At 40.7% G+C, this 24,285-nt stretch overlaps 1 protein-coding gene and 1 long non-coding RNA gene across 6 annotated transcripts; both read left to right on the top strand.

The window, feature by feature from the left end:
* Positions 1-3,095: 3,095 nt before the first annotated feature.
* LOC116916658 (tachykinin-like peptides receptor 86C) lies at positions 3,096-17,963 on the top strand. Of its 4 annotated transcripts, none has more exons than XM_045169854.1 (11): positions 3,096-3,521; positions 8,031-8,593; positions 8,704-8,741; positions 8,837-8,910; positions 8,981-9,082; positions 11,233-11,367; positions 12,030-12,110; positions 12,187-12,337; positions 12,414-12,610; positions 12,813-12,955; positions 17,039-17,963. In XM_045169854.1, exons 2-11 carry the CDS (start codon positions 8,077-8,079, stop codon positions 17,452-17,454), a joined length of 1,854 nt encoding a protein of 617 aa, XP_045025789.1. In that variant the 5' UTR covers positions 3,096-3,521; positions 8,031-8,076; the 3' UTR covers positions 17,455-17,963. The 4 variants fall into 4 exon arrangements, with proteins under 4 accessions (XP_045025789.1, XP_045025788.1, XP_032777838.2 ...); XM_045169853.1 differs by lacking the exon at positions 17,039-17,963 and adding an exon at positions 15,538-16,613 and having other exon boundaries at positions 8,034-8,593; XM_032921947.2 differs by lacking the exon at positions 17,039-17,963 and adding an exon at positions 15,538-16,613.
* A 1,824-nt stretch (positions 17,964-19,787) lies between these two features.
* LOC116916825 lies at positions 19,788-23,695 on the top strand. 2 transcript variants are annotated; one of them, XR_006643626.1, is made up of 5 exons: positions 19,788-20,508; positions 20,669-22,887; positions 22,952-23,191; positions 23,256-23,426; positions 23,508-23,695. It is a non-coding gene; the product is annotated as an uncharacterized LOC116916825 (long non-coding RNA). The 2 variants fall into 2 exon arrangements; XR_006643625.1 differs by having other exon boundaries at positions 19,788-22,887.
* Positions 23,696-24,285: the final 590 nt, after the last annotated feature.

Below are 24,285 nucleotides of genomic sequence, written 5' to 3'. Positions count from 1 at the left end.
GTTTCATCTCCAACGTGACGGTTAACTTCTTTATGTTTCTTTTTTTCCTCATGAAATAACGAAAGTTAAATGCGTTTTTCCCTTTTAAATCATTTTTGACTCCTTTTCAGGCTGATGGAAGCTACATTAGATATGTAAATGTACTATTTCTTCGTCGCTCCTCAACGTGAATGTCTTATCTGCTGCAGTAATAAACCAAAACACTATATGATGTTGAATACATCTACTAGAAAACACGAAGCTATAACTTTATTCTATACCTATTTTGTTGAAATTGTGCCATTCTTTCTATGCAATCCTGTTGCAGTCACGCAGGTTGGCGTGTGGGCAACACGCCTGCAAAAGCTCGTGAACATAATCGCACTCTTTTCTGCCATTTTCTTTCCATCGACTGTTATTTAAATAGCACTTTAGAAAAATTGTGAATAATTTTTGACAGAAAATTTGCATACTAAAGAGAACTACAAGCCTGAAAGAAATACTGGAGCATCGTCATGGAAAATGAGAAGAGGAAGAATATATGCAACATCATCGATCAATCAATGCTAATACCTTTTCTGCGTGCAGCGCGCAAATAATGTACTTTTGAAAAACACAAGACGATATGCAAACAGATCATGCAAAGAGCCTGCACATTGGGCGCATTCTATATTTCTTTAATGCGAGATAAAAATGTCTTTTTTGACGGACAGTTTGATGCCTATATACCTTGGCAGGCGAAAAACCTGCGCTGAAATTGTTCCGTAGAATTTGTTTTCGGTGGGAAAGCGCCGCACGTCTTGAAAGCCCTAGCGCATCATCTGTTGTCATGCACGGGGATGATATGAGGAAAATAAAAATGCACAAATTGGCCAACCTCGATCCTAGTATATTGAGTTAGGTTTCCGGGTTTATCGATCTCCAGAAAAGCGTACACAAGGACCATTTTCTCATTTGACCGTGTAGGACATGTACTTTAATAGGTTCTTTGACACTACGAAGTGATGGGCATTATGTGAGTGACAAGTTTTATACATATCGTCCATTGTACAGTAAAGATTCGCTGCCTCGCTGCCTGGAGTTTAGGACAAAACTTGGAAGGAAATTTCTTTAGAAGAAGGACAGTGATGCTGGTTGATTTAATATTTTAGTTGTCATACGCGTCATGTTTTGATGACAGCCTTATGAAAAACTTGACACTGCAAAATGTACACGATGACGGAAATGAACTATATTGTTTTGCTGGACTTTAAGATCGTTCATCAAACGTCGGTATATAATACATTTTCAAATCACTTTGTTATGTGATGCATGCGCACTGTTCGGTTGCTTAAAGTCTGGCGCTTTTTGTCGAGACTCTGAGGAGCACGCAATCTTAAGATGTTCAGCAAAGTTATTTGCAATGCGGCTTTGCACCCGTGCGTGTCAATATGCGCATACAAGGCAATCGTTTGCAAATGCGCTTAAAACATGTGTTGAATTATTTTTCGTGAAAAATAAAAGAGAATAGCTTATAAGCACAGCAATACACAACAGTCAGTTACGGAATTAAGAAAATGAAATGCTTGCGCCATAGAAGTAAGTGGAACCAATGCAAGAAGGAGGGGGTAGAAGAAAATCGATTGCCGCGGTTTGAAAAAGTGCGTCAGAATAGGAAAGAGGGGGAGTCGATGAATAATGAACGGGCACTGCATCAGCAACCTGATTTCTTTTTTTAGCAAGAAAATGCCGTTAGGTTCTTTTTGAAATCATTAAAAATTCATTTCTCAAGTCTTTTTCTGCGAAATACTGGCGTTGGCGCAAACACAAACAAAAAGCGGGTGTTGCTCTAAAACTAAAGTTTCTGAACATGGTGCTAGAAACTTAAATGAAGAGATTCGGGTCGGTATTTCGTACAGACAATATGAAAGAAATATCAGTATACCGCAATATAGTTTTTTAATTATACAACATCCTCTTCTCTTTATGGCGATCGAGATATTACCGCATATCCTATTATATATACTCCACCCAACCAAACGAGTTACCGGTAGCTCTATCAAAGTTTTTTTTGTCGGGATTTCAACCAACAAATGCACACGAAATCAATTACGTCTTTTATAGCATTTAGCCTCATCCTTTCCTGTTGTAGGTCAAATATACGCTTCTTTTCCTTATGTTTTTTAGGCTATATCGGTGATGTATGGCCTACACTCGAAAGTGGAAAAAAAAGCATCTCGAGTAAATGGCCTTTAAGAGGACAACATTTAGAAGATGGATTTCACTTGTCTCTCTATACGTTACATAAAGAGTGTGGGTGGGTTGACTGACGAAGAAGATCATACAGATTCTAGACTGGATATCCCAAAATACCAGCAGCATCTCTGATTTCACGTCATAGGCTATAGTAACCAGACACAAAAACAGAGATGATGTCATGTCATAAAAGGATTACCGAGACCTGGTCCATTTTCATGTTTTTTAACGGTGATACATCACCGTCGTATAGAGCAACATGAAAACTCATTATGCATAGACACCTGCATGTGACCTTTTCGGGGATCTATTATTTTTCTCTATTTTTGCATGCCATACCTTTCAATAAGATACGTTTTCGCACTGCGCAAGTTTTTTCTTTGCATACGTGTAGGCGAAACAGAGGCTACATTTTCTAATAAGAAAAAGAGGAGAACTTTTTTCGAGAACTATTTGATTTCTAGAACGCTAACAAATGTTTTGAAAGCAATAAGAGAACACGTGCCAACAAAAAGTAACAGATTTTTAAATTTTAATTTCTTTCGAAGAGCACAATTTTATTGTTGCATTTGCCTGGATATCCTTCTCTAACGTCATTTAATGTAGACCTATCCTATCCTTCTTACATTTCATCATTCACCAAAGCAAATCAATATTTTACAGATATATTTGACTCTTTTGCTAAAGTTCAATTTGTTCCTTTACATAAAGCTACTTCTCTTCTATCTAGCGATGCATCCTATACGCCGAGAGCCTCTGGTTATAGGACGCCTGTAAGTGTGTATTTATAAACATAGATCTACAGCCCCAGCGTGGCCATAGCGTTCAGCCCAACTAAAAGTAGTGGCTGACACTGGTAGGACCCTCAGTCGTTGGGTGGAAGTGCTACACAACACGGCTGCTCTTCAGTGCTGTGTCGTGAAGTCCTTTTGCTCCCTCAATCGTCATCATCTAAAGGCACAAATCAGACAGCATAGTTCAATCATATCGATGACGAAATTGACCATTGCGTTTTCCTCTGGACGCATTTGATCAATGCGGTTGTTGTGCATAACACTGTTGGCATCCTTAACTTCTACCTTGTTCTACGCAAAGTGAGAGAGCTTATGAGTCAATTAAGAGATTGCTCTTGGACATGCTCTTATCATATACTGAACGAGTCCGGAATGATTCCTCACTGCAAGTGTTCCAGAGATGAGATGTGTTGGTTTGTGATGTTTGACTCCAACGAGATCTACTTGCAACTACAAAGACAACTAAATTTTTAGCAGAATCCATCGTTCAACAAGAGAAGCCAAAAATTAGAGGTAAGTTTCACGTCTGGCACACAGTGAATAGATTGGCTTTGCCACCTGTAGAGACCGTGCTGAGGATGGTTAATCTATTTTGCTGTAATCACAGCACAGCTCGTTGTTGACTCGAAGCTATATATTGTTGCCCGCACAAATATGTTTGCAATAATTCGATGTGATTCACGACAAAGGACCTTCCAAAACACACACTATAAATACGAAATTTTTCCCATCGTTTCTTCCCTTAATTGTGCCAAGATTTGCCACCGAAGATCAATGAGAATGCAATTTCTCGTATTGGACGTCTTCAATTGCCAACTGTAGGCCATCATTAGTTACCCTCTTTAATTAAAGAGGCAGAAGATCAAAACGATATGAACAACCAAAAATAGTTTTGAAATTTTCTTTTTTGGAATTATTGTTTCGTTGGAGAAACTTTTCTGCATGTGCTAATTAATTCAGTCCAATGCGAAAACTCCACCCTATTCCCGAGTTTGCAAATAACTTCTTTCGAGCCGCGATGTCTGCTGATTATTGCAATCGGTCTAATTAAGAGGGCATATTGCTATTTAAAGACCATTGTCATAATTCATCGCTATAGCTTCGACGGAAAGATGTACGAAATAGTTATGAGTGTCTCAGGATCATCACGTTCTACATTTAGACAGAATTATTAGCGCGTATTATGGGACCAAATAATAAAGCATTGTTTCTCTTATTTCCCGACCATGATTTATTCTAACTATAATTTTTGACGGTTCATCGTGTGCTCACTTATCCTCTTATGGGGCTAAAAAAAAGCGCTGAAGTGAACAAAAGGCAATCGACTGGCTGGCTCAGTTTGGCCTCTTAATTAAAGAGCAATGCTTAATTAGTCATTAGGCAGCAGCATCATGCCCGCGATCGAAAAAGAAGCTTTTCTTTAATAGGATTATGCAGCCATTTGCCATAGAATTTCTGCGGGATAACGTTTGAAGAAGAAACGTTTGCCAACGACCATAAGTCAATCTTAGAACAGTATATTGGGTAACTAGGACACCAGATATGTTGCGTCATCATTTAGTCTAACATGGAATCGCGTAAACGAAGGAAGCGCACCGACGGCGGATGCATTTTCAAATGAAACCCCTTCGGTCAAGCGACTGGACGATCCATCGTGGGCTGGATGTTGTATAAGAAAGTGAAAATACCGAAAGAAGAATGTTGAAATCAAACGCTAATGAGCCAGCTGATTATGAGCTGACGTCAATGTATAGTGCGCCGAAGAAGTTGGTGGATGTGTAGAGGAGAAGCAGTTTGAATGTCGTCGAAAATGTGGCCGGTGTTTATGTTGTACACACGGCATCGACTTGACGACAATGAACCACAATAGAAAGCGACAAGGCGTGTAATGACAGTGCCTCTCGCTGGATGTTGTCATCAGTAGCTTGTCTTTCTAGACGTTATCCATCCTGCAGCTGACTACCTAAAACAACATCCCCGCTGTCGATGTGAATCACAGAGTGATGTGCATTAACCACGACTTTGTGTGAAATGATGTGCCTGCAAGCAAAAAAGTCAATTTGTTCATCATAAAAAATGCTTCGGCATCCAAGTTGATTCATCTGAATAATATAACGGAAGTTTCTGTACACAGATATTCCGCACTAACAACTACAGTTACGTTAAACAGATCATGTTGTCGGTACCATTTTCAATTCACTGTCTATCACGTAGCCCTGGGGACTACAGACATATCCGTTGTTTTGCGGATGTGATCCATCAAAAAAAAAGTCTTGCATTCAATGCAATTGGTCCTATCATATCGATCTCCCAGTCAGATCTAGAGACGATGTCGAGCTTCAACGCCTTCCAACTTGGGAATATAGTTGGAGCGAAGCTTTCACATCCTGTTGATCACCATCATCACATGGGATCGTCTTCAGTTTCCATCGCCACGATGCAGTAGCCTAGTTACAAAACAGCACACACCACGCCGTACGAACATGATGATGGATGCTACTTTGAGGTCATTTTCAGTTGGTGTACCAAACTTTCATTTAGGACAGAAATAACTACGGCAATCCTGCTTACCGTCTCTATGTATCGTCTTGTTTTTATAGAGAAGAATGCTGTCAGAGTTCTTATTTTCATAGCTTCAGATGAAAAATGCATAACCTTAAATTGAAAGTGCGATCCCTTTCCGTATAGTATGAAATGTTCAACAGGCACACAGAAGTCGTTTTAAAGGCCAAACTCTTCATTTTATTGAACAGGCTTGAACAGACTTGAGCGTAAAGAATAAGTAATTCTGTCATGTTCAAGAGGACACTGTGTAAACGAAGACACCAGCATCGAACCGGATACAATGTGCCTAAAGTTATTGCTTTGTCCATGATAACCAGTCGTCTCACACAATAAAAGAGGCCAACATGAAACGCTCTGCGTTATATTTATCCAGCAGAAAGGGAACTATGGGGGTGTGGATAACTAAATAAAAAGAACTGCAAGGGCGAATTTTAAAAATAATGACCCCATCCAGCAAAATTTCAGGAACACTAAATTATATTTTGTACACACGAGGATAAAGAATAAAAGCAGTCTCGTACAAGAGATACATGTAGGACTTGCTTTTATACCCCATGGTTGGTCCCAATGAAAGGCAACACAACTTTAATCTGCTGGCCTGTTCTGAATAATAAAAGAATGCATCAGTTTGCAGAGTATAAGCGGTCCAGCAAGAATGCCTACCGCCAGCACACAATACCCATCCTAACATTTGCATTATTCAATTGGGCAGTTCGTTTTCTGCGACTAACCTGTGTCTCATCAAACATGAATCGAATAACTGAATCACCTAAAAAAAGAACTCTTTTCCATCTATAATTGATAACGATGGCTTTTTGCAGTAGAAAGAATTATACGTAATATTACCTCGGGCCTACTTACAATGTCAACAAGTCTATCTTATAATTTCATATTTTTCTTGTGCTGTGTCTTCATGGATGGTTCTTGGATTCTTGCTACCGATGATCCTATACCACTCGGAAGAGCCGATGTAATGCGAATCCAAACGTACGTAGATGGGCTATCTATCGGAGTGACGTGAAAGTGGAGAGGCTGACCTGTCCTGTTACTAGATACAGTACCACTATGGACACTATACAGTTGTGTTTCACGGATAAAATAAACGAATACACCGCTGAGACCTGTAATCGATTATTTACGATGTGGTCTATCCAGCACAAACAATCGATATTAGGCTACACAATCTGCCATTCATCAGCAGGATGCAGTATCTATAGTGTGCGGTTCACTTTAGATAAAGGTAACGTATACAAAGATATAAAAATGGGAGCTGACCGGATGAGCTGTAACCCATTCCGTCCTAATGTATCGTCGTCCTAGACGTTGTCGGTTGTCTAAGGCGCAATTGGTCTTGCGAGGACAACCGATGAAGACATTAGCACTCGTTTTGATTGAGTACAGCAAGTGCTTATGCCATACATAGATTGACTTCATTTCTAGTGTATAATAAGAAATGGATGAAAAGATGTTTCCCATGATGTCGCGTCTCCTAGCGCTTGATCTCCATGCACGAGTCATGACGCGATGCGTGTCGTGAAGCATCGAGCGTAATACTTACTCAAAGGGCTTTTCTCCGCTTGAAAGATCAACGCAGTCTGAGAGTCCTCATCGCAGTAGAGTTACGCTTAATATATTTTACTATTGACAGTTTTGTTTCAGAAAAGATCTTTGGATGCTGTTGCACGTCGATAAACTTCGTGAATCAGTGTCTCATATATGAGACACATATATCCGAGCAAAAACTCGCTGAAAAAGTTCCAGCTGCAAGTTCATTCAGCCAATTTTGTCCCATCAGCACCACCTTGTTGGTAGAGAGTTTCGAGGATATTGTTGTTCACATTTAAAAACACAATAATGGATGACGCTTGAATAGACAGTAACTCCAACCAGACATGCAACCGATTGCGTGATATATACCAGCAATACTGGACGCAAGTTGACAACTGATTCTTTGGGTTCCAACATTGTTAACAGCAAAGAATGGCAGTCCAGCTGGTTAGATCTCTTTGCTGCGTATAGGTATAATGGGTCGTTTTTATTTATTTTCGAAAACGCGTTTTCCCTTGTCATCTTTTTCAATTCCATTTCGGGATGTAAAGGCGATTGATATGACGCATTCACGTCTTTCTTATATCGACTGTAGGTATAAAATGGGTGTACCAGTTCGAATTAAACAGACTCAATGAACTGTTCCTCTATCGCTTTATTGAGCCATTTCTTTTCATTGAACAATTTCATGACGATTCAGCGATTCAATTCGTCCCTTTCAGACTGGGTCTTCTTTACACAGCTATTAAAGATGGCTAGGAAGAGTTCGATATGAAGAGTTCACACGACTCATCTTTTAGGCAGCAAGATTATACATTCTGCCTTGCGGCCACGCCCTAGAATAAATAGTGCAATCCTTATTGTTTTCCATTTTTTAGCTTGAAACTTTAACTATTTTTTGTTGACTAGCAGGTTGGATGTGGGGCCAATCTCAAGTGGAACAAAGTTGGGGATCATGAACTCAATGATTGATGGCTCTCTACAACGGGTGGACGACGATTGGCTACGCCCTCGCGATTTCCTCTTCTATCTACTGCGTGATTCAACCGTCAACGACGCGCACAATCACGGAGAAGTTGGCAATATTGCCAATGTCACGCAGAGCTTCTTAGGATTCTTGCAAAGTGATGTGTTGCTGTTGACTGGGCTAGCGTCGTCGCAACATGGCAGTGATACCAGTGTGTTCGGTGGCCTGGACAACGTCACCGCTGCATGGGACGGCGATTACGATCGGCCGTATTATGCCCAGTCGTCAAATGTCGTCGATTCCAGGACGATGAATGTTAGCAGTAGCTACAGTGAGAATGACTATGACTCCGTCGGCACCACGGATAGTAACAATGACGTGTCGGAGAACCATTCTTCGCCTTATCTCTTGCCATGGCCACAGAGGACTTCCTGGATCGCCATCTTTACCTTGATGCTATTCGTTGCTATTGTTGGAAATACTTTAGTTGCCTGGATCGTACTCGGTTTGTTCCATTTTTTTTTTTTTGTATTCACGTCTGCCTTTTCTGATCGGAGCCCTTTGAAAATAACGTGTAGTTTCTTTGTTTTTCTTTCTACGTGTTTCGAATATTAGCCCATCGCAGAATGAAGACAGTCACCAATTATTTCCTGGTGAATTATTTCGATATTATCAGATATAACAAGTTGAAAGTTATTTTCGTTTTTTTTTTTCTAATTTATTGATAATGTTGCGATCAATCGTACAGGTCAATCTAAGTCTGGCCGACTTGACAATGTCTCTATTCAATTGCATCTTCAATTTCACCTTTATGCTCAACAGGTGATTTGATAAAAACGAGTCTTCAAAGAGCATTACAATTCTAGAGCATAATCTTCTTCCATCTGTTCAGTCATTGGCCATTCGGAGGTTTCTATTGCTCGGTTAACAATTTCATCGCCAACGTCACCGTAGCGGCTAGTGTCTTCACTCTGGTGGCCATCTCTTTCGACAGGTAAGAATAACCCAACGTATATACGCAAGTCCCACGATAGATTTTGCGAGCACAAATCCATAACGATGTGGTACAAGTGGAAGAATTGTATAGAGGGAAATGTTTATATGGTAGCTGCTGCTATGCTAACGGATGTGTGTATTATCGATCCACCTGCAATCATGTTGACTCTGTTGTTTTCCAGATCCGCCGTAGCTTCTATATACAACAAAAGTAACTATTTCTGTTTGCCAAAAAAGAAGCCTATTACATTTATGATGAAAACAAAAGGCAAAAAACAAGCGCGTCCTATGATCGACCATAGACCCCTCCCAAAAAAAAAAACATAAATGAAAAAAGGCGGAGAAAGAAAGAGAGACAGACGGTAGGTTTTGCCAAGTCAACCACGGATGGTTGACTTGGCTTCTTGCTTTTCCCATCGCTATTTCGTTGCGCAATGTTGAATTCAAAGCAAAGAATCCTGCGACGGAAATAATTTGCTGAATCTTCTCCAGTCAAACCCATTGATTTCGTCGCGTACTGGGGATTTCAAACAAAATGTCAACAAATAGAAGCCTATAGATCTTTGCCGCTTTTGATGACTAGGCAATCGAGAATCTTACGACAAAAGACAGAAAAATTCTGCGAACTTGGCGACATCTATAAGTTTGTAATAGTGTCGAGTGTGGGGGAAAAAAAGTGCAGAATGGGAATTTTTGAGCTTTTATCGGCATTTTCCCGCCTTCTGGTGTCTGACAGAGGCGCCCATCAGTTTGTGGTGTCAACTTTCGAGAGCAATTTTAAAGGAAACCAAAAATAAAGAAAACAAAAGGCACAGAGTGTCTGCCATCATGGAGTTGAACTTACCAAATGTAACGGCCAGAATCCATTTTAAGTAGACCTTATGCATATACGATTAGTCGTAAAAGATATTCAATTTTTCTGACGTGCAACCCAAGCGAGAAAGGGAAAAAATGTTAGACAACAGAGAAGCTGTTCCTCAAGCCCATTTGTATCTCCAAGAATATCGCACTAAAATGTAAATGGTCTTTCTGTGTAATGCTGCTGCATAGACTTAGCCTTCGCACGTCTTCCATACGCATTGCATTCGTTATTATGTGCCCATGCACGGTCCGCGTTTCTTACTATACATGAAGCTGCACATCTTTTATTACTCTCCCAATTTTTTGTTGTTGTTGCCTCAAAGCATTTCTGCCGTCTTTGCCATTCTCTTATTATTGTTTTTGTTCCATCTGAAACTGTCAGACAAGCCTCGCGTTTTGTTTGCTGTGCCGTCACATGTTTAAACAACATCCGTATAGAGAGAAGTGGCCAATGAATCGACAGTATAGCAAAACAGAAACGAAAAAATGTGCGAGGAACATCCAAAAAGACGAGATGGATTCAATTTCGCCCTTATTACTGATTGATAGTCCATTGTCTAGACTTTTTTATTTGTCTGTTCACGTTGTCGGCATTGGCGAACGTGCGGCGCAAATCTAATCAGAAGCCAACAACAACAATAAGATGTAGCTATACTGTTAAGTTTGCCACAACAATAAGAAACAATCAATTATTCTTTTTACTCTTACATCCTTTACTCTGTTCTATTGTGCTAAATGCTGAGCTCCGAAAATTAAGCTTTTGTTTATTTTTCTTCTCTCCTCGATGGGTAAAACGAGTATGAAATTTAAAAGACAGGCGCCTGGCGCAGCAGTGAACAAAGTAAACAAACAAAGTTTTTATCTGCGTTACGAAGGAACAAGAAGATTCTCAATATCGACCAAGTTTTTCTTTGCCTGTTTGGCGGGCTAAAGTTCTCGTTAGTTCACGAGGAACGGAGGACGAATCTTACCAGTCACCTCGAGTTCTAGCCTGACTGAATGAAAACAAAATTTAACAAGGGAAGGTTTTTGTTTGATCAAAGGAAATATGCTAAATATGGCACCATGTAAACATATGCATAATGGACGATTCGATACTCTAAGAATAACGGCCGAACCATTGGGTCCGTCGTTGCATTTGACCGAGCTGATGACAGCAGAAATTTTCCGATCATTTGCATTATTTTTTTTATTTTTTTAAATTTTTTTACGTTCCAAACATTGTCAATGTCGCAACTTGACATCCTTAGATCACTCAATCTACATATTAAAATTGTACATTTTTAGGTATATTGCCATTGTTCATCCATTGCGACCGAGGATGAGTAAATGCATCGCCCGTATCGCCATTACTCTCATCTGGTTGGCCAGCTGCATCCTGGCCGTCCCTTGCCTTCTCTACTCACAAACCATCTCGCACAAGTGACGAACCTACTTTAAATTAAATCTATTTTATTTTTTAAAAAAAGGACCTTTTATACGATTAAGTTTGCTCTGTCTGTCTCTCTATACGTAGCGTAACGTATGGCACCAGATTAGAGGAACACTTCAGTGTCTGCATAAATAAATGTTTGCTCGGAGCAAACGTGATTTTCTTGAAAACCAAATAATGCAATCGAAACCGTTTGCTTTGATCTCGTATATATGGCTTTGACCGTTCCATTATGTCGGTAGTGGCTATACTTGATAAACAAAAATGCAATCTTAAATAGTACATCTCCCTTTTTTCTCGCATTCAATTTACCTGGCTTAAATATCGTTGTTCAGACAGGCTATACGTTATTGCGATGCCATTCAAAAGACAACCAGTTTAATTCGAGAAACGTCAATGGCAAAATATTCAATTAAAATTACAGCAATCTAATTGCCATGTACATTACATATGTTTAAGTCAAACGGTTGCAAACGTCATTCAGACTGAAATGTGCCCAGTTAAGGAAAATGTGCACCGAGCGTTAATGGAGTAGTGTTATTTGCTTGATCCACGCTTTGGGGTTTGATCTATTTTTCCAGCTTGTTTGCTGTAGAAGTTGAATTCCATCGAGTGTGACCGACCTTCTAATTTGCCTATCGTTTCCACGCAGGTATTCCAACGGCGAAGTTCGAATTGTTTGTATCGTTGTCTGGCCAGACGGACTGCCATCCGTTTCTCAACAGGATTTCATGTACGTATTGCTGAGGATTGAATGTATTGATAGATCTATTTTTAATCACAATGATATGAAATCCTCATTTATGCAGCTATAATATAATATTCATGGTGCTCACCTACCTGATACCGGTGAGCGTGATGGGCGTGTGCTATTCGAGGATGAGCTACATCTTGTGGCGGAGTCAAACTATTGGAGAATTAAACCAACGTCAAGCAGAATCCATTCAGTCCAAACGCAAAGTACACAACAGAAGAAAAAACCAATTCTCTCTAAAAGGTTTATCAATTCATTATATTGGGTTTCAATCGAAACAAGGTGGTGCGTATGTTCATGGTGATTGTTGTTCTCTTCGCCGTCTGCTGGCTTCCTTATCACGGCTATTTCGTATACCAGTTCATCGACGACCAAGTCATCTCCTACAAATACGTCCAGCACATTTTCCTCGCATTCTATTGGCTGGCCATGAGCAACGCTATGATCAACCCGCTCGTCTATTACTACATGAACGCCAGGTTTCTTATACCATTGCCTATCAACGTTCAATCTTTATTATTATTTTTTTTAAAGCAGAGGCCGACGAAAATCAACAAAGGTCTTCTGATAATAACTTAATGATCCTTTTCCTACATTTTTCTCCTTCTCTGTATGATCCTGTTTGATGAATTTGCGTCACGCGTTGGGAATCCATTAACCGGACCACACACAAAAAAAAAGGTTTCGTCAGTACTTCAAGACGGTCCTCTGCCATTTTCTGTGTTGCGGACGGCGACTCTCTACTATGACGGAGCTGGCGGGCGCTGCAGCTCATCTCGGACAGCCTGGCCGTCGTTCCAGTCCCGATCGATCGCTACCACCAGGTTAGAAACCGCACAACAGTCGCTGTTTGTATTGTGTTTCGTGTCAGTTTGCAGGAGTTCTCGTACATATATATATTAGTTTTTTTGCTTGTTGTTGGTGGTGTGCCGATGCTACATAGCTGTTGTTTGCCTTGGATATTTACCTGCGGGGATCCGCTCTGCTCTACCTCTCTTTGTTCAGGCTAACAAATAGTACAGTATATACATAGAGCTCTATGTGATCAATGGTTGTAGGCTATACCCATCGTTTGTCACGTGACTGATGACTTCCGTCCTACTAATACACAGCGGCTATTTTTCATTTTGAATTTTCCGGCTGTTAGATTGAAAGACATTTTTCACTTTACGAAATTGGATTTCTGTAGTTGTTGGACGTTAGTGTATTGGTTGGTGGATTCTCCGGCAATGTCTCTAGAAATTATTGTTGGCTTGACTATAGCTGGTATTTGTATGAAACGATAGATCCGTGTATATATAGGTAGCCATTCACTTTTAAAACTAGGCAAATTGATTTTAATCGATTAAACGACTATACCCCCGCGTCTAGCTGCAGCTTGCCCTTTTTGTTTATTTCATGGAATGCCGTTTGCTCGTCGAATTCCTGTTAGACATTTGCTGATGTTGCGTTTAGTTTTGAATATACAAACCCAAACTGATGGCCTCGCTATGAAATCCCGTGAAAAACATTTGAGAATCAATCAAATAGGATATAACTCAACGTCTTCGAGTATACGTTTGAAACGTGCCAAAGAATTTCGGTATAGCGGTGTGATGTGGTTTGACTTCGACACGCCAGCGATGTCTACCCAACGGCGTAAAACCGTGGGCGTGCAAGTTTTTCAAGTTACCGAGAAAAACGGGACTTTCGCCAGTTTTTTCCATTAAAATGCCAAGCCGTATCAAGTCGCCCATAACGATCGAATCAGCTGCTGCCATCTAATCCCGATGCAGAAATTGTTTCCATCTATTTTTAGTTCGAAACAGCGGTTTTTCTGCCGTTGGCCGCTATCACATTTCTTTCCCCATGCAAATCGACAACAACAAAATAGACATACTGTGTATATAGAAACAAACAGTGTGTGCCCAGACAGCTGTATCTATTTATATAGAGTGGGAGGTCTGCATAGCTAACGACACACATTCTTGTTGACGTATTGGACTCGATCTAAGCCTTTGATCTTGATCTAATACGAATGCAAATTCGTTGTGCAAAACATGATGTTGTTTCACCAAGATTCTGCTTTCTCATCTTATGTAATGGCTTCAACTGTTGAGCATAAAAAGTTGGACGCTTGGGTCAGAATTATTTTCAGGCACAAACTCTCCAACAAGTTCGGTACAACTTTTACTCGTTCTTTGGATATTACGTACATAGATTGTGACCTAAAAAAACCCTGAACTCTTTGTTCCGTCCTCTCTACACCCCCGTTGGTCTAGAAGCTACTTAATTAGACGCAAAGGCCCTCTCTGATGCTTTGTGTGAAAGGTTTTCCTAATGTACGTGCAAACTCTTGTCACGTCAAAAATCGGCCGGGACTTGGTTGCAGCTAAAGTCTTTTAGCCGCCAGTTTTATGCGCAGCAGTTCACAAGTCTTTGGCGTGGATTTAAATAAAGAAAATCAAAGCAGCAGGAAAAGATCGTTGTGTGTAGAGGCCAAACTTTTATACAAAAGCTCTTTTCTTTCATCGAAAGAATAGAAAGGCATTTAATAAAGTCTGTTTCCCTACACCTTGTTCTTGTTGACTGGATTCATAATGTGAATAGATTCGACTCTATTTCTCAAGTCACAATATCTCTCTCAGCAATGGATTACGTCAATCGTATTCCACGACGATGTTGTGTTGAAATTTTCAAAGAAATCCTTTGAGTGTTTTGAATTTTCAACTATTGGGCTTTGCTAGCGCGTGTGTATCGATATATAGAACGTATTAAAAAGATCCATATGGAAATGAATATAAATCCCTGTAGGGGAAAAAAGAAATAGGAGACTTTAGGAGAATATCAATTCGTTCGGCATTTTATAATTCTGATGACTATATAGCGCATCGATCGTTTGTTGGGATTTCCAGCCCCACTTGATGACTAGCAAATATCGATTTCTACTGAAAGAAAATTCTTTTACGTTGTGGGTCATAACCGCCTCCATGCTACTGAATACCTATGGTAGTCTAATAGATACGATCCATATGTATAGGCCTAGACGCATAACATACCAAACTATGCTATAATGAAAATATTTGTTCCACAGATAGGCAGGAAAATATGCAACAGCCATTAGCAATGTTATTGAATATTTAGACAGACTTTATCGACCACTCTACAAGACTTACACACGATTTTTTGTCTTGGTAATGCCAATGTCAACCTTGTTATTCACTCAATTAGCAGCTCAGTTTTATTACATGCAATGTGTATGTGCTATAGTGAGATAGGATGATGCGTAATGGATTCGGTTGTCCCGATAGATGGCTGCCTCGATACAGTTTTCCTTTTCGTTTTGAATGACATGAAATTAATTGAAGACAATCATGGGTGTGGTGACGAATTCTTGTGCGTCCCCTTGTTGTGTGTCTAAATCCAGGTCCGATTATGATTCATCATGGTCTGCGGTCACGTCAGAGCCACAACGGACAAATGGGCCAGCCCAATGGATTGAGCGGCGTCCGTCATCAGCCGGACCATTCGTCGTCATCGCAGAGCAATTCGCGTCACTCGATCCAGCACGAGGGCCATCAACGATGTCTCGTTTTTGGAAAGTTGGCCGAGCCGCATCACAATCAGATGCATCCAAACCACTTCCATCATCAGCGCTATCAGCATCAGTCCTACTATTCGCCAGACCCGAGCGACAATAGCGCTGGCGCCATCCGCTGGATTACGGCACGCAAAAACTTTAACTCCGCCTGGCTGCCGCTGACGACGCTGTCAGCACCGCCGTCGCTCGAGATTTACAACTCGTTGACTCATTGCCAAAATTATCGGCACGCCAACCGCAACGGATACAACAAGGAAAACTCGCTCTGGGCCGACACCAAAATCTAATCAACCCATACATCATCCACGACAAATAGAGTTTAGAACATTTTGCTGCGAGAAGCTCTCGGGATCGCTTGTTTGAATTGCGTTCGGCCTACATTTGCGAACAATCGTTCGACGAAACGGCCTAATTTTGCGGAGCATCATATTTCGCCGAAGGCACAGAAATTCCGTGAGAATAGGAGAGTGTACAACTTCCACGATTATTGGCTCGCGTGATTTGCTCAGTCCTATATAATTCCCTTTTATCCTATTGTGTGTACAGCAACCGTGATCTTCCCTGATTTGCCCGTTGAACAAGAAAATCGTTAAGAGCTGATCAATTATTTTTGGATTCGATAGTTCTAATACGTTATTGCAGAGAACGAATATTTCCTATAGAATTAGACTATACAAAGGCGAACCAAAGTTCTCGAATAAAATGGTTAGTTAATCGCAGTACAATGTTGGCGTAACACAAAAATAATTTTACGTCTATTGTCATGATCGCTGTGTTGAATGCTGTGATTTTTACTGGAAATATATACACACCTTGTCGTGGAGCACTATCCGCTAAACATTAACGGTGTTATCTAACAAATAAACACAAGCTGAACAATAAATTTATTTTTCTAACAAAAATTAAAGACGTTTTTTTTTCGTAAGTGTCTCACTACGTCATTAATAAATCTCCAGAGCCAAATGCCGAGAAAAATAAAGTCACTTGAACATTCCAGCGGCCCTTTTTGCGATTTTCAATGTTTTTCTTGGATGTTTTGTTTTACGTTTTGCTTGCTACCATTGCATATTTGTTTTCCTCTTTCCCTTTCCGAACCAATACAAAAAAAAACAAACGTCCTCTGCGAACGCGCTAATTTGTTTGTGCTGGCCTGTTTTTACCAACCTGACGATATCCGTTCAAATTCGAAAAACCAAAAAAACATTCCCATCTTGATCAATTTAAAGCCACATACGTATGGTATGCGCCTATAGACATACTCAGATATGACTCTCTACGCTTTCTTTCTTGTTTTTTTCTTTTCTCGATCGATATGTCGCATTGACAGGGAGGAGCTACGCATTGGGACCGAACGTCGGGAGGTCAGCCCACACGAGTCGGACGTCGTCGGCAGCCTCATCGCCGATCCTTCGCCATCGTAATAACCATCGACATCGAATCATCCGCTTCAACACGAGGCGTTTGATCATCTTCCATCAGCGCATTACCAGTCAGAATCTCCACCAGCAACACTCGTCGGAGATTCCTCTAGTTCACCGCGATAACCTGTTGTTGGCCGGAAATAATCAAAGCCACCGACAACTATCGTCATCTCCGACGTCGTTATTGCCGTCGAGCAATTTGGCAAACCCAGAGGCCCAAATTGCCAACAAAGGCGCAACGACTGTGACGTGCATCGATCAAGATTTGCTTTCTGATTCGTCGCAAACGAAAAATACGTCGGTTATGAACAGCTACTTGTGACCCGGCCGAGATTCCGGTCTATTCTTCTCTTTCATCTTCCTGTTCAATTGGATTTGTTTAGCCGTAACTGGCCCTCTATAACTTGTTTCCAAAGTGGAGCTCTATAAAAGTATAGAGCGTGTTGAACGTGATTGATGACGATGGGATCACAGTTAGATGGCGATGGATGGATGGTTATTTATTTGATTTTTGTTAACAAGATGATGAAAGTTTCAGTTCGCTTTGATTTGAATTTTGTAAAACCCATTGGCTATTCACAAAATATCTTTTAAGTATATAATTGTCAAATTGTTGTTTTTAGCTTGAAAGAAAAACATGTTCGTTGTGTTTGGGTTGACTTTGTCCAAATCTGCCCCCGCTGCAGCTTCTCCTCATTAAGTGTCTGTTGTCGATTACGTAATCAATGTGTTACGTCATACCCTGCTACAATGAATGGATCTATTGTTCAATAACTTTCTATTCCGTATCGTAAGATGCTTGTCTAATACATCAATGTGTCCATATTTTGATTTTCAGAGTGCAGCCCAGAGTTCCAAGTTAGTTCAAATGTTGAGTTCGGCCTCGAACGACGTCTCTCACAAACTGGGAAACAAAACTAAAACTTTAATGTAGTGGAGACAGTCGACATGGCATTATGTCTTCTTCAGCTGGTAATGGATAACATATATACGTAACACAATCTTTTCTATGAACGGGAAAATTATTTCATTTGTACCGAGAGAGACGCCACTTATCCGTTGGCTGTTGACAGCGTGAATAGACAATCAAAGTGGGGATACAATCTACTGTACTTGAAAGAAGCCTCTTGCAAAAGCAGAATAATTTCCACCTGCTTACAAATAATTGGACGCATTTTTTTAAATTCAGGTAGCGTTGCTCCGAATGACGCACAACGATCCTTGAATATTTCATCGACTGCGATGCCAGTCAGCTGGAACGTATGTAGATTATACCTGGCCTAATGATGCAAGGCAATAGATTACTGGCAGTACAGAGTTTGGTGCGTTCGTGGCTTTGATGGTAAGGAAAACATTAAAGTTAAAAACATCTACTTCTACTATAGGAAAGATTTCCCGAGCTGATTTTTGCTTTTCATTCGGGTCCTGTTCCATCTCTTTTCGATGTTTCTCGGAATCTGGTTGAAAGTGAGTTTCATTAACTTGCACAATCAAAAGGAATCGCCAATCGATTTTGTTACGCATTCCCGTCGCATACACGTCAGTCTACAAGACTCATCGTTCAATTGTTTCAGATACTTTGGATTCTGGTTTCTCAACGCTATTGTCCAAGCATACAAATGTGAAAAATCATTGGAAATCGGATGCGCTTCCGAAATCCTAACGGAGACTACGCCAACCTGATGTAATGCTCCCTTTCCCACCATAGCATTGCTTCTGATCTGACACGCTAGATAGCATTGTCCCTGCGATTCGAGCTTGCACGGAGAACGTTAGCATTGCGTGCCAGTTGAAAGGATCGTGCCCCGACGTGCGATTGGGTAACACGTGCAAACCATATACAGATGTGGATATGTGGTGAATGACAATGTTTTTGCAATGCGGTCAAACCATGGACACTGATGGAAACGCCCTTGCACGATGCCGTCATCTGTGACCATAGTAGATGCTCGTAATCCATTGCTGGGATGTAGCCCCGCATCCAGAATGGGCTTCCGCTCCAGGGCAATGCAGCTCTAACAGGAACGTTGCGATGTGACGCATCTTTCTCAATGAACTCTTTGAGGTTTTATGATAAGTAACACCCACAAGCTTGATGCCTGTATACGTATGCACCTTTTCTTTTATGCAGAAGTTTCTGGAACTTCTTTTGACAAAAATATTTAATCTGCCTCTCTTTTCCTCGTCGTCAGCAAACTAACTTTTTATTTTTCAAAACGCACGGTGATGTAGTCTTTTTCGATAGAATCTGTTTATACGTGAAAGATGAAACGGCGTCGTTGTGCTAGTTGGAACGGATTTTTTCCCGTTTCTAGGTTTGTACCGCGTATGTTTGTCATTATGACATGACAAAAGATAATTTATTCAAAAAAAGAGAGCAAACTTATGAAAAAGTAATACAGAAAAATGTGGAATTTAATTGCTGATAGCAAAAGGTTAAATGCATGTTACGGTAGTCACGACGAAAGGGCTTGGGTCTACGTAATCACTTCATTCGGGTCGGGGCCGTTCGTGGGGCAACCTTTAAGTTGATCGTTCCTTGTCGTCTCTTTATCTACCTCGTTGGACTAATAAAAACCTCCTGCTGCTATCATTTCGTCCGTTTGATAAAAGGGAGAAAAAACTTGGCACGGAAAGGCCGTTCTTCTTTATCGATTGGACAATTTTATTTCTCTCTCCCAATAGCAATCCGCCTAGCCGGGTTTTTTTCGGCTTCGTGACGGCGCATTTAACCTCGGCGGGATGTCTTTCCTGCAGGCAGTTTTCGAAAGGGAAAAAAGAGGGGAAACGATTATGGGAAGGGACACATAAAAAAAAGAACGTTTCGAATGAAACATTGTCACGGCACGCTACGCATTCTTTACTGGGTAGCTTCCATTTCAGCTTGTTTTTTAAACCTTTGGATATTTAAAAGAGACTATCGGTATTTCTTAAAAGAAACGGAGCTCGGTGAAAACATTTAAAGTTCATTGCAATTACAGTGATAACAGTTATTTATGGCAAATCAAACGTAGCAGACCACATCGACAATAGCTCAAGATAAGTATATACACCCTGTTAACTGTGCACAGTTGTAAATGAAAATTAGGGTTAATCGCTGTAAGTGTCTAGTATGACAAAACTGGTAGACTTCAATTTAAAAAATAACTATTAAATTAGTTTGATTTGTGGTTACAGAAAGGGATAGAGGCTGGATGGAGAGAAAAAGAAAGCAAAGCGGCCATCATGGATTTTTTGGTCACCCGTTCCCTCAGTTTTGATAGGCCGTTCCTACCTATAAAAAATTGAAACTTCGAGAAAACGTTGAAAACAAAAGGTATGGGGAACAAATAAATGCAGGAAGGGGGAAAGACAATCACCCGGGGCGATGAAACAGGTAGGGAATGAAAACCGTAACCACCTGGAATATTTGTGGGCAATTGCACCATTCATTTAGCTGTCCCTCCCCATTGGCCCTATCTTTCCAGCCCCCCCTCCCCCACTAAATTCTTTTTCTTTAACTAATTGCCGTGTTTGGGTACTTTGGATTCATCCAGCATGTGTTTTCGTTATGGATCTGAGTAATGGTAACCGTAATGGGATCGTCGACCAGCTACTTCATATTGCAACTGGGAGAGAGCGTCATCGTAACACAAGTATTTATAGAGCCGAAATGAAATATGTACAAGATAATTTAGATCCTCTATTTCTTCGAGAGAAGAGAAAAGAACAAAAAAACTCAACGAGCCGATTTTTCTACACAGCCTGCCCTTTTAGGCTGAGTTTCAATCGTCCGAGATATCGTCGTTGAAAGCTGAGATTCCAGCGTGTCTTGTTCGGTCAATAGGAAACCATCCTCGGCTGCAACAGCAGCAAATTCCTCGAAGGACATAGCGGCTAAATCACCCGATCGATCTTGAACCGGAGCAACAGGAAGCTCCTTCCGGCTGGAAGCAGGGGTAGGCTCCTCACATACAGGGACATCAGCCGATTCGATGGGAACAGAGTCCGCTCGGGCGGAGGCATCCTCGTCGGTGGCAGTAACAACGAGTTCACAGATCGAACCGACATTGTCGGATTGTTGGATTGTTCCATGGCCGGCCTTTCCTCTCTCTCCTTCGCTCTCTTGGCCAGTCTACGTTGGTAGGACGCATTCCACAATGCCTTGTGTGGTTTCTTCTTTCGCCCTGCACTGACAGGGACATCTTCGACTGTACCAAGAACTCCATCAACCGACTACGCTCCTTGGATCGGAGGAGCATCTACAGCACACTCGTGCTGGATGGAAATTGGAGTATGCTCCTCGCAGACAGGATCATCAGCTGGAGGAGGCAATTCGCCCTCTTCAACGGAAACACACACTACGTCCGATTGGATCCTAGCATCTTCGTCATGGACGGGTTCGAAGGGATGAAAAATTGAATCAACTGTGCAAGATTCTTGCACAGCCATCAACGTGGTTCGCAGACCGGCTCATTCTCCAAATAGCCATCTGCTATTTCACACACCTTTATTACATCCACGTCGTCGAATACTTCTTCCGCGATTGCTGTCACTTCCTCGTCATCTTCAGGAACAACGGTCTTAACCTCATCGCCAGCGGCACAATCTTCCGGATATTCGGCGTCGATCGAAACGATTTCAGTTCTTCAGATGCCATAACTTGTACAATGGGCGCACACTGTGTAAAACGTAAGCTTTCCACCCTAGCGATCCAACGGCAACAGCTCCCGCGCCAAATGACACTACACCGATCACTTTCATTGAAAACTCTGCGAATGAAGACATTTTCGAACAGCTTGTTGAACTTTGATTGCTAATGGAAAAGAAAGTAAGTAAAGTTGCATAAATAAAAAAAAATCCCATATATACTGTATGTGCGTGGAAACAGCTAAGCGGCAAAATTTTAGAGCATGGACTCTGATTTTTCAAACTTATTTTTAATAATTCTAATCGGTTAAATAACAAAGAGTTCAAAAGTTTTCATGTTTATTGAATTATAGGAATAAATATTTGTATTTAACTAAAACAAATCATCGGTCGTATCTGTTTACGACGTGTCGTTCTCGAGTACAGGACATTAGTTCGCGAGAATACCGCTAGGCTAACTTTTCCTTGCATTTACTGTTATTTTTTGTTGTTTTCTCGGTATGATTATCGTATCGATTAACACAAAAATCCGTAACACTACGTTGTTCTGTAAGTTTGGTATTACTGGTATAGGAATTCGCTTAATATTTTCTCGCAATGCAACGGGTGTAGCTCATTATGCAAACCCCTTGTTGTACATGTCCATCTATTCAAAACAGCGAAAATTTAAATATTCAGGACCTTTGAGAAAAACAAAATTACCATAGAAGACGAAAACTAAAAAGGAAGGGTACAGATTTTTTTTTCAGGTCAAGGTGAAACTCCACATAAAACGCTTTCCTTTTGCTTTAAGTATAGGTAGGGCACGATAGCAAAATAAAAAAGGATGAGACAGAAAAAAGACTGTAGACATGTTGCCGGGGTGTTTTGGCGGGTTATTCGTCATACTTTTGTAACTAAGCCTTCATTTTTCGCACGGTGATTTGCATCTATTGGTTATTGCTTGAATCAAATTCTAGCTAGCTACTGCTACATAATATATGAACAATGACAATGTGTTAGCCTACCAACTGTTTGAAGAAAGACACGTAAAACTAATGACTTTTCTCGCAATCAAATGCGTATCCCTGATTTCAAGTTCAAGTGCAATAGAAAAGGCATTTGACTGCGCACTCAACTGCAAATGGTTGGTTTTAGACGTCACGTACACTGTAAGTAATACTAGATTTAATTTCTATTTGATTTTGCAGTGATATGCTTAACACAAAGCGGTAATAACGTCAACCATGTTTAACGACGGGAATCCCAGGCAAGCAATCCAGTTGTGTGCAATTTCATTTTCCATTTGATGCATAATACTTTCGCGTTGAAGTGAAAAATTGCTAAATGTTTAGCATTGCATACGAAAGTGAGGATGATGCTCAAGCATCTGCTGCAATTGATTTTCGTCGACGCCACATCCGAGCAATTTCAGGAGGTTCTCCGTTGGGGTATAAGACAAAAAGAATGTATTTTGAAATATATTTATTATGCATGTTACTTTTACCACGACAGCATGGCGTGATGATGAAATATGAAAAAAAAATTTAATCCGACGAGACTTGACGGAGAGGCTTAGCTGCGGTATCCATCTTGAATTACAAATGACTTCAGCGCTGTTTGATGGGAGACAACATCTGCTGGGCAGAAAGGACGGCCAGCTTCTCATTTCTCGTTGCCCTTGTGGTACGTAAATGTGTTATTGACTAACGTTATAAAATTAGAAATTGTGAAGCAGAATCGTAATAATAAATACATTGATTTCAGGTTGAATGACGGCCCTAGGGCCGTATATACCGGTACTGGAGCTCGACGTGTCACGACCAAGTGGACACACTTGATGCATACTAATGCACACAACTGGACAACCTGATTTACCGTCCGTGTAAATACAACTATGAAATGCCGTGTTACTTTAGCGCAGTTGTAATAAATAAGCATATACGACTCATCGAGAGTGGCGTTGAAACCAAGACTTTGAATTCAACCCCGTGCATTATCTAACGCTGCTTGTGTTGTCTCGTTGTAAGACTAACACGATTCCAATCAATGAACATCTACGCCTTGTAGACTCCTCTCTGACGACATAGACATTTCATCAAGAACGACGAAAATCTTCAAAGTCAAAAGCGATTCATCAAAGGTTCAATCCGGGTATATGTTTGACTTGCCATGGCCGTTTGTGTGTAATGTTACGGCATCCATTCATCGAAAAAAGCTTTAAAACAAAAGAAGAAAAGACGAGGGGCTTGGAGAGAACTATAAATTGCGATGTTTAGCCAACCGGATAGCAATGGAATCCCATCGGTCGTTCGAAACACATGTTACGCAAGAAGCTAGAAAGTCTAAAGGATAACAATCTCCGAAGCAGATTTCGTTCTGCATTATTTCACCTGTTTACATACATGGATCGCGTCTTTGTTTGTTTACAGATGACGATAGAGCATTAGAAATGTAAAATTTAAACAAAATTAATCCCGTCAACTGATAACACGAACGTATCCTCCGGAAGGTGATATTTAAGTTCAAAATCAAAGCAAAAAAG

Source organism: Daphnia magna, linkage group LG2, assembly GCF_020631705.1.
Source record: "Daphnia magna isolate NIES linkage group LG2, ASM2063170v1.1, whole genome shotgun sequence".
Lineage (NCBI taxonomy): Eukaryota > Metazoa > Arthropoda > Branchiopoda > Diplostraca > Daphniidae > Daphnia > Daphnia magna.
The sequence above is the reverse complement of the archived record's forward strand: the minus strand, read 5'-3'. Positions and strand labels throughout refer to the sequence as shown.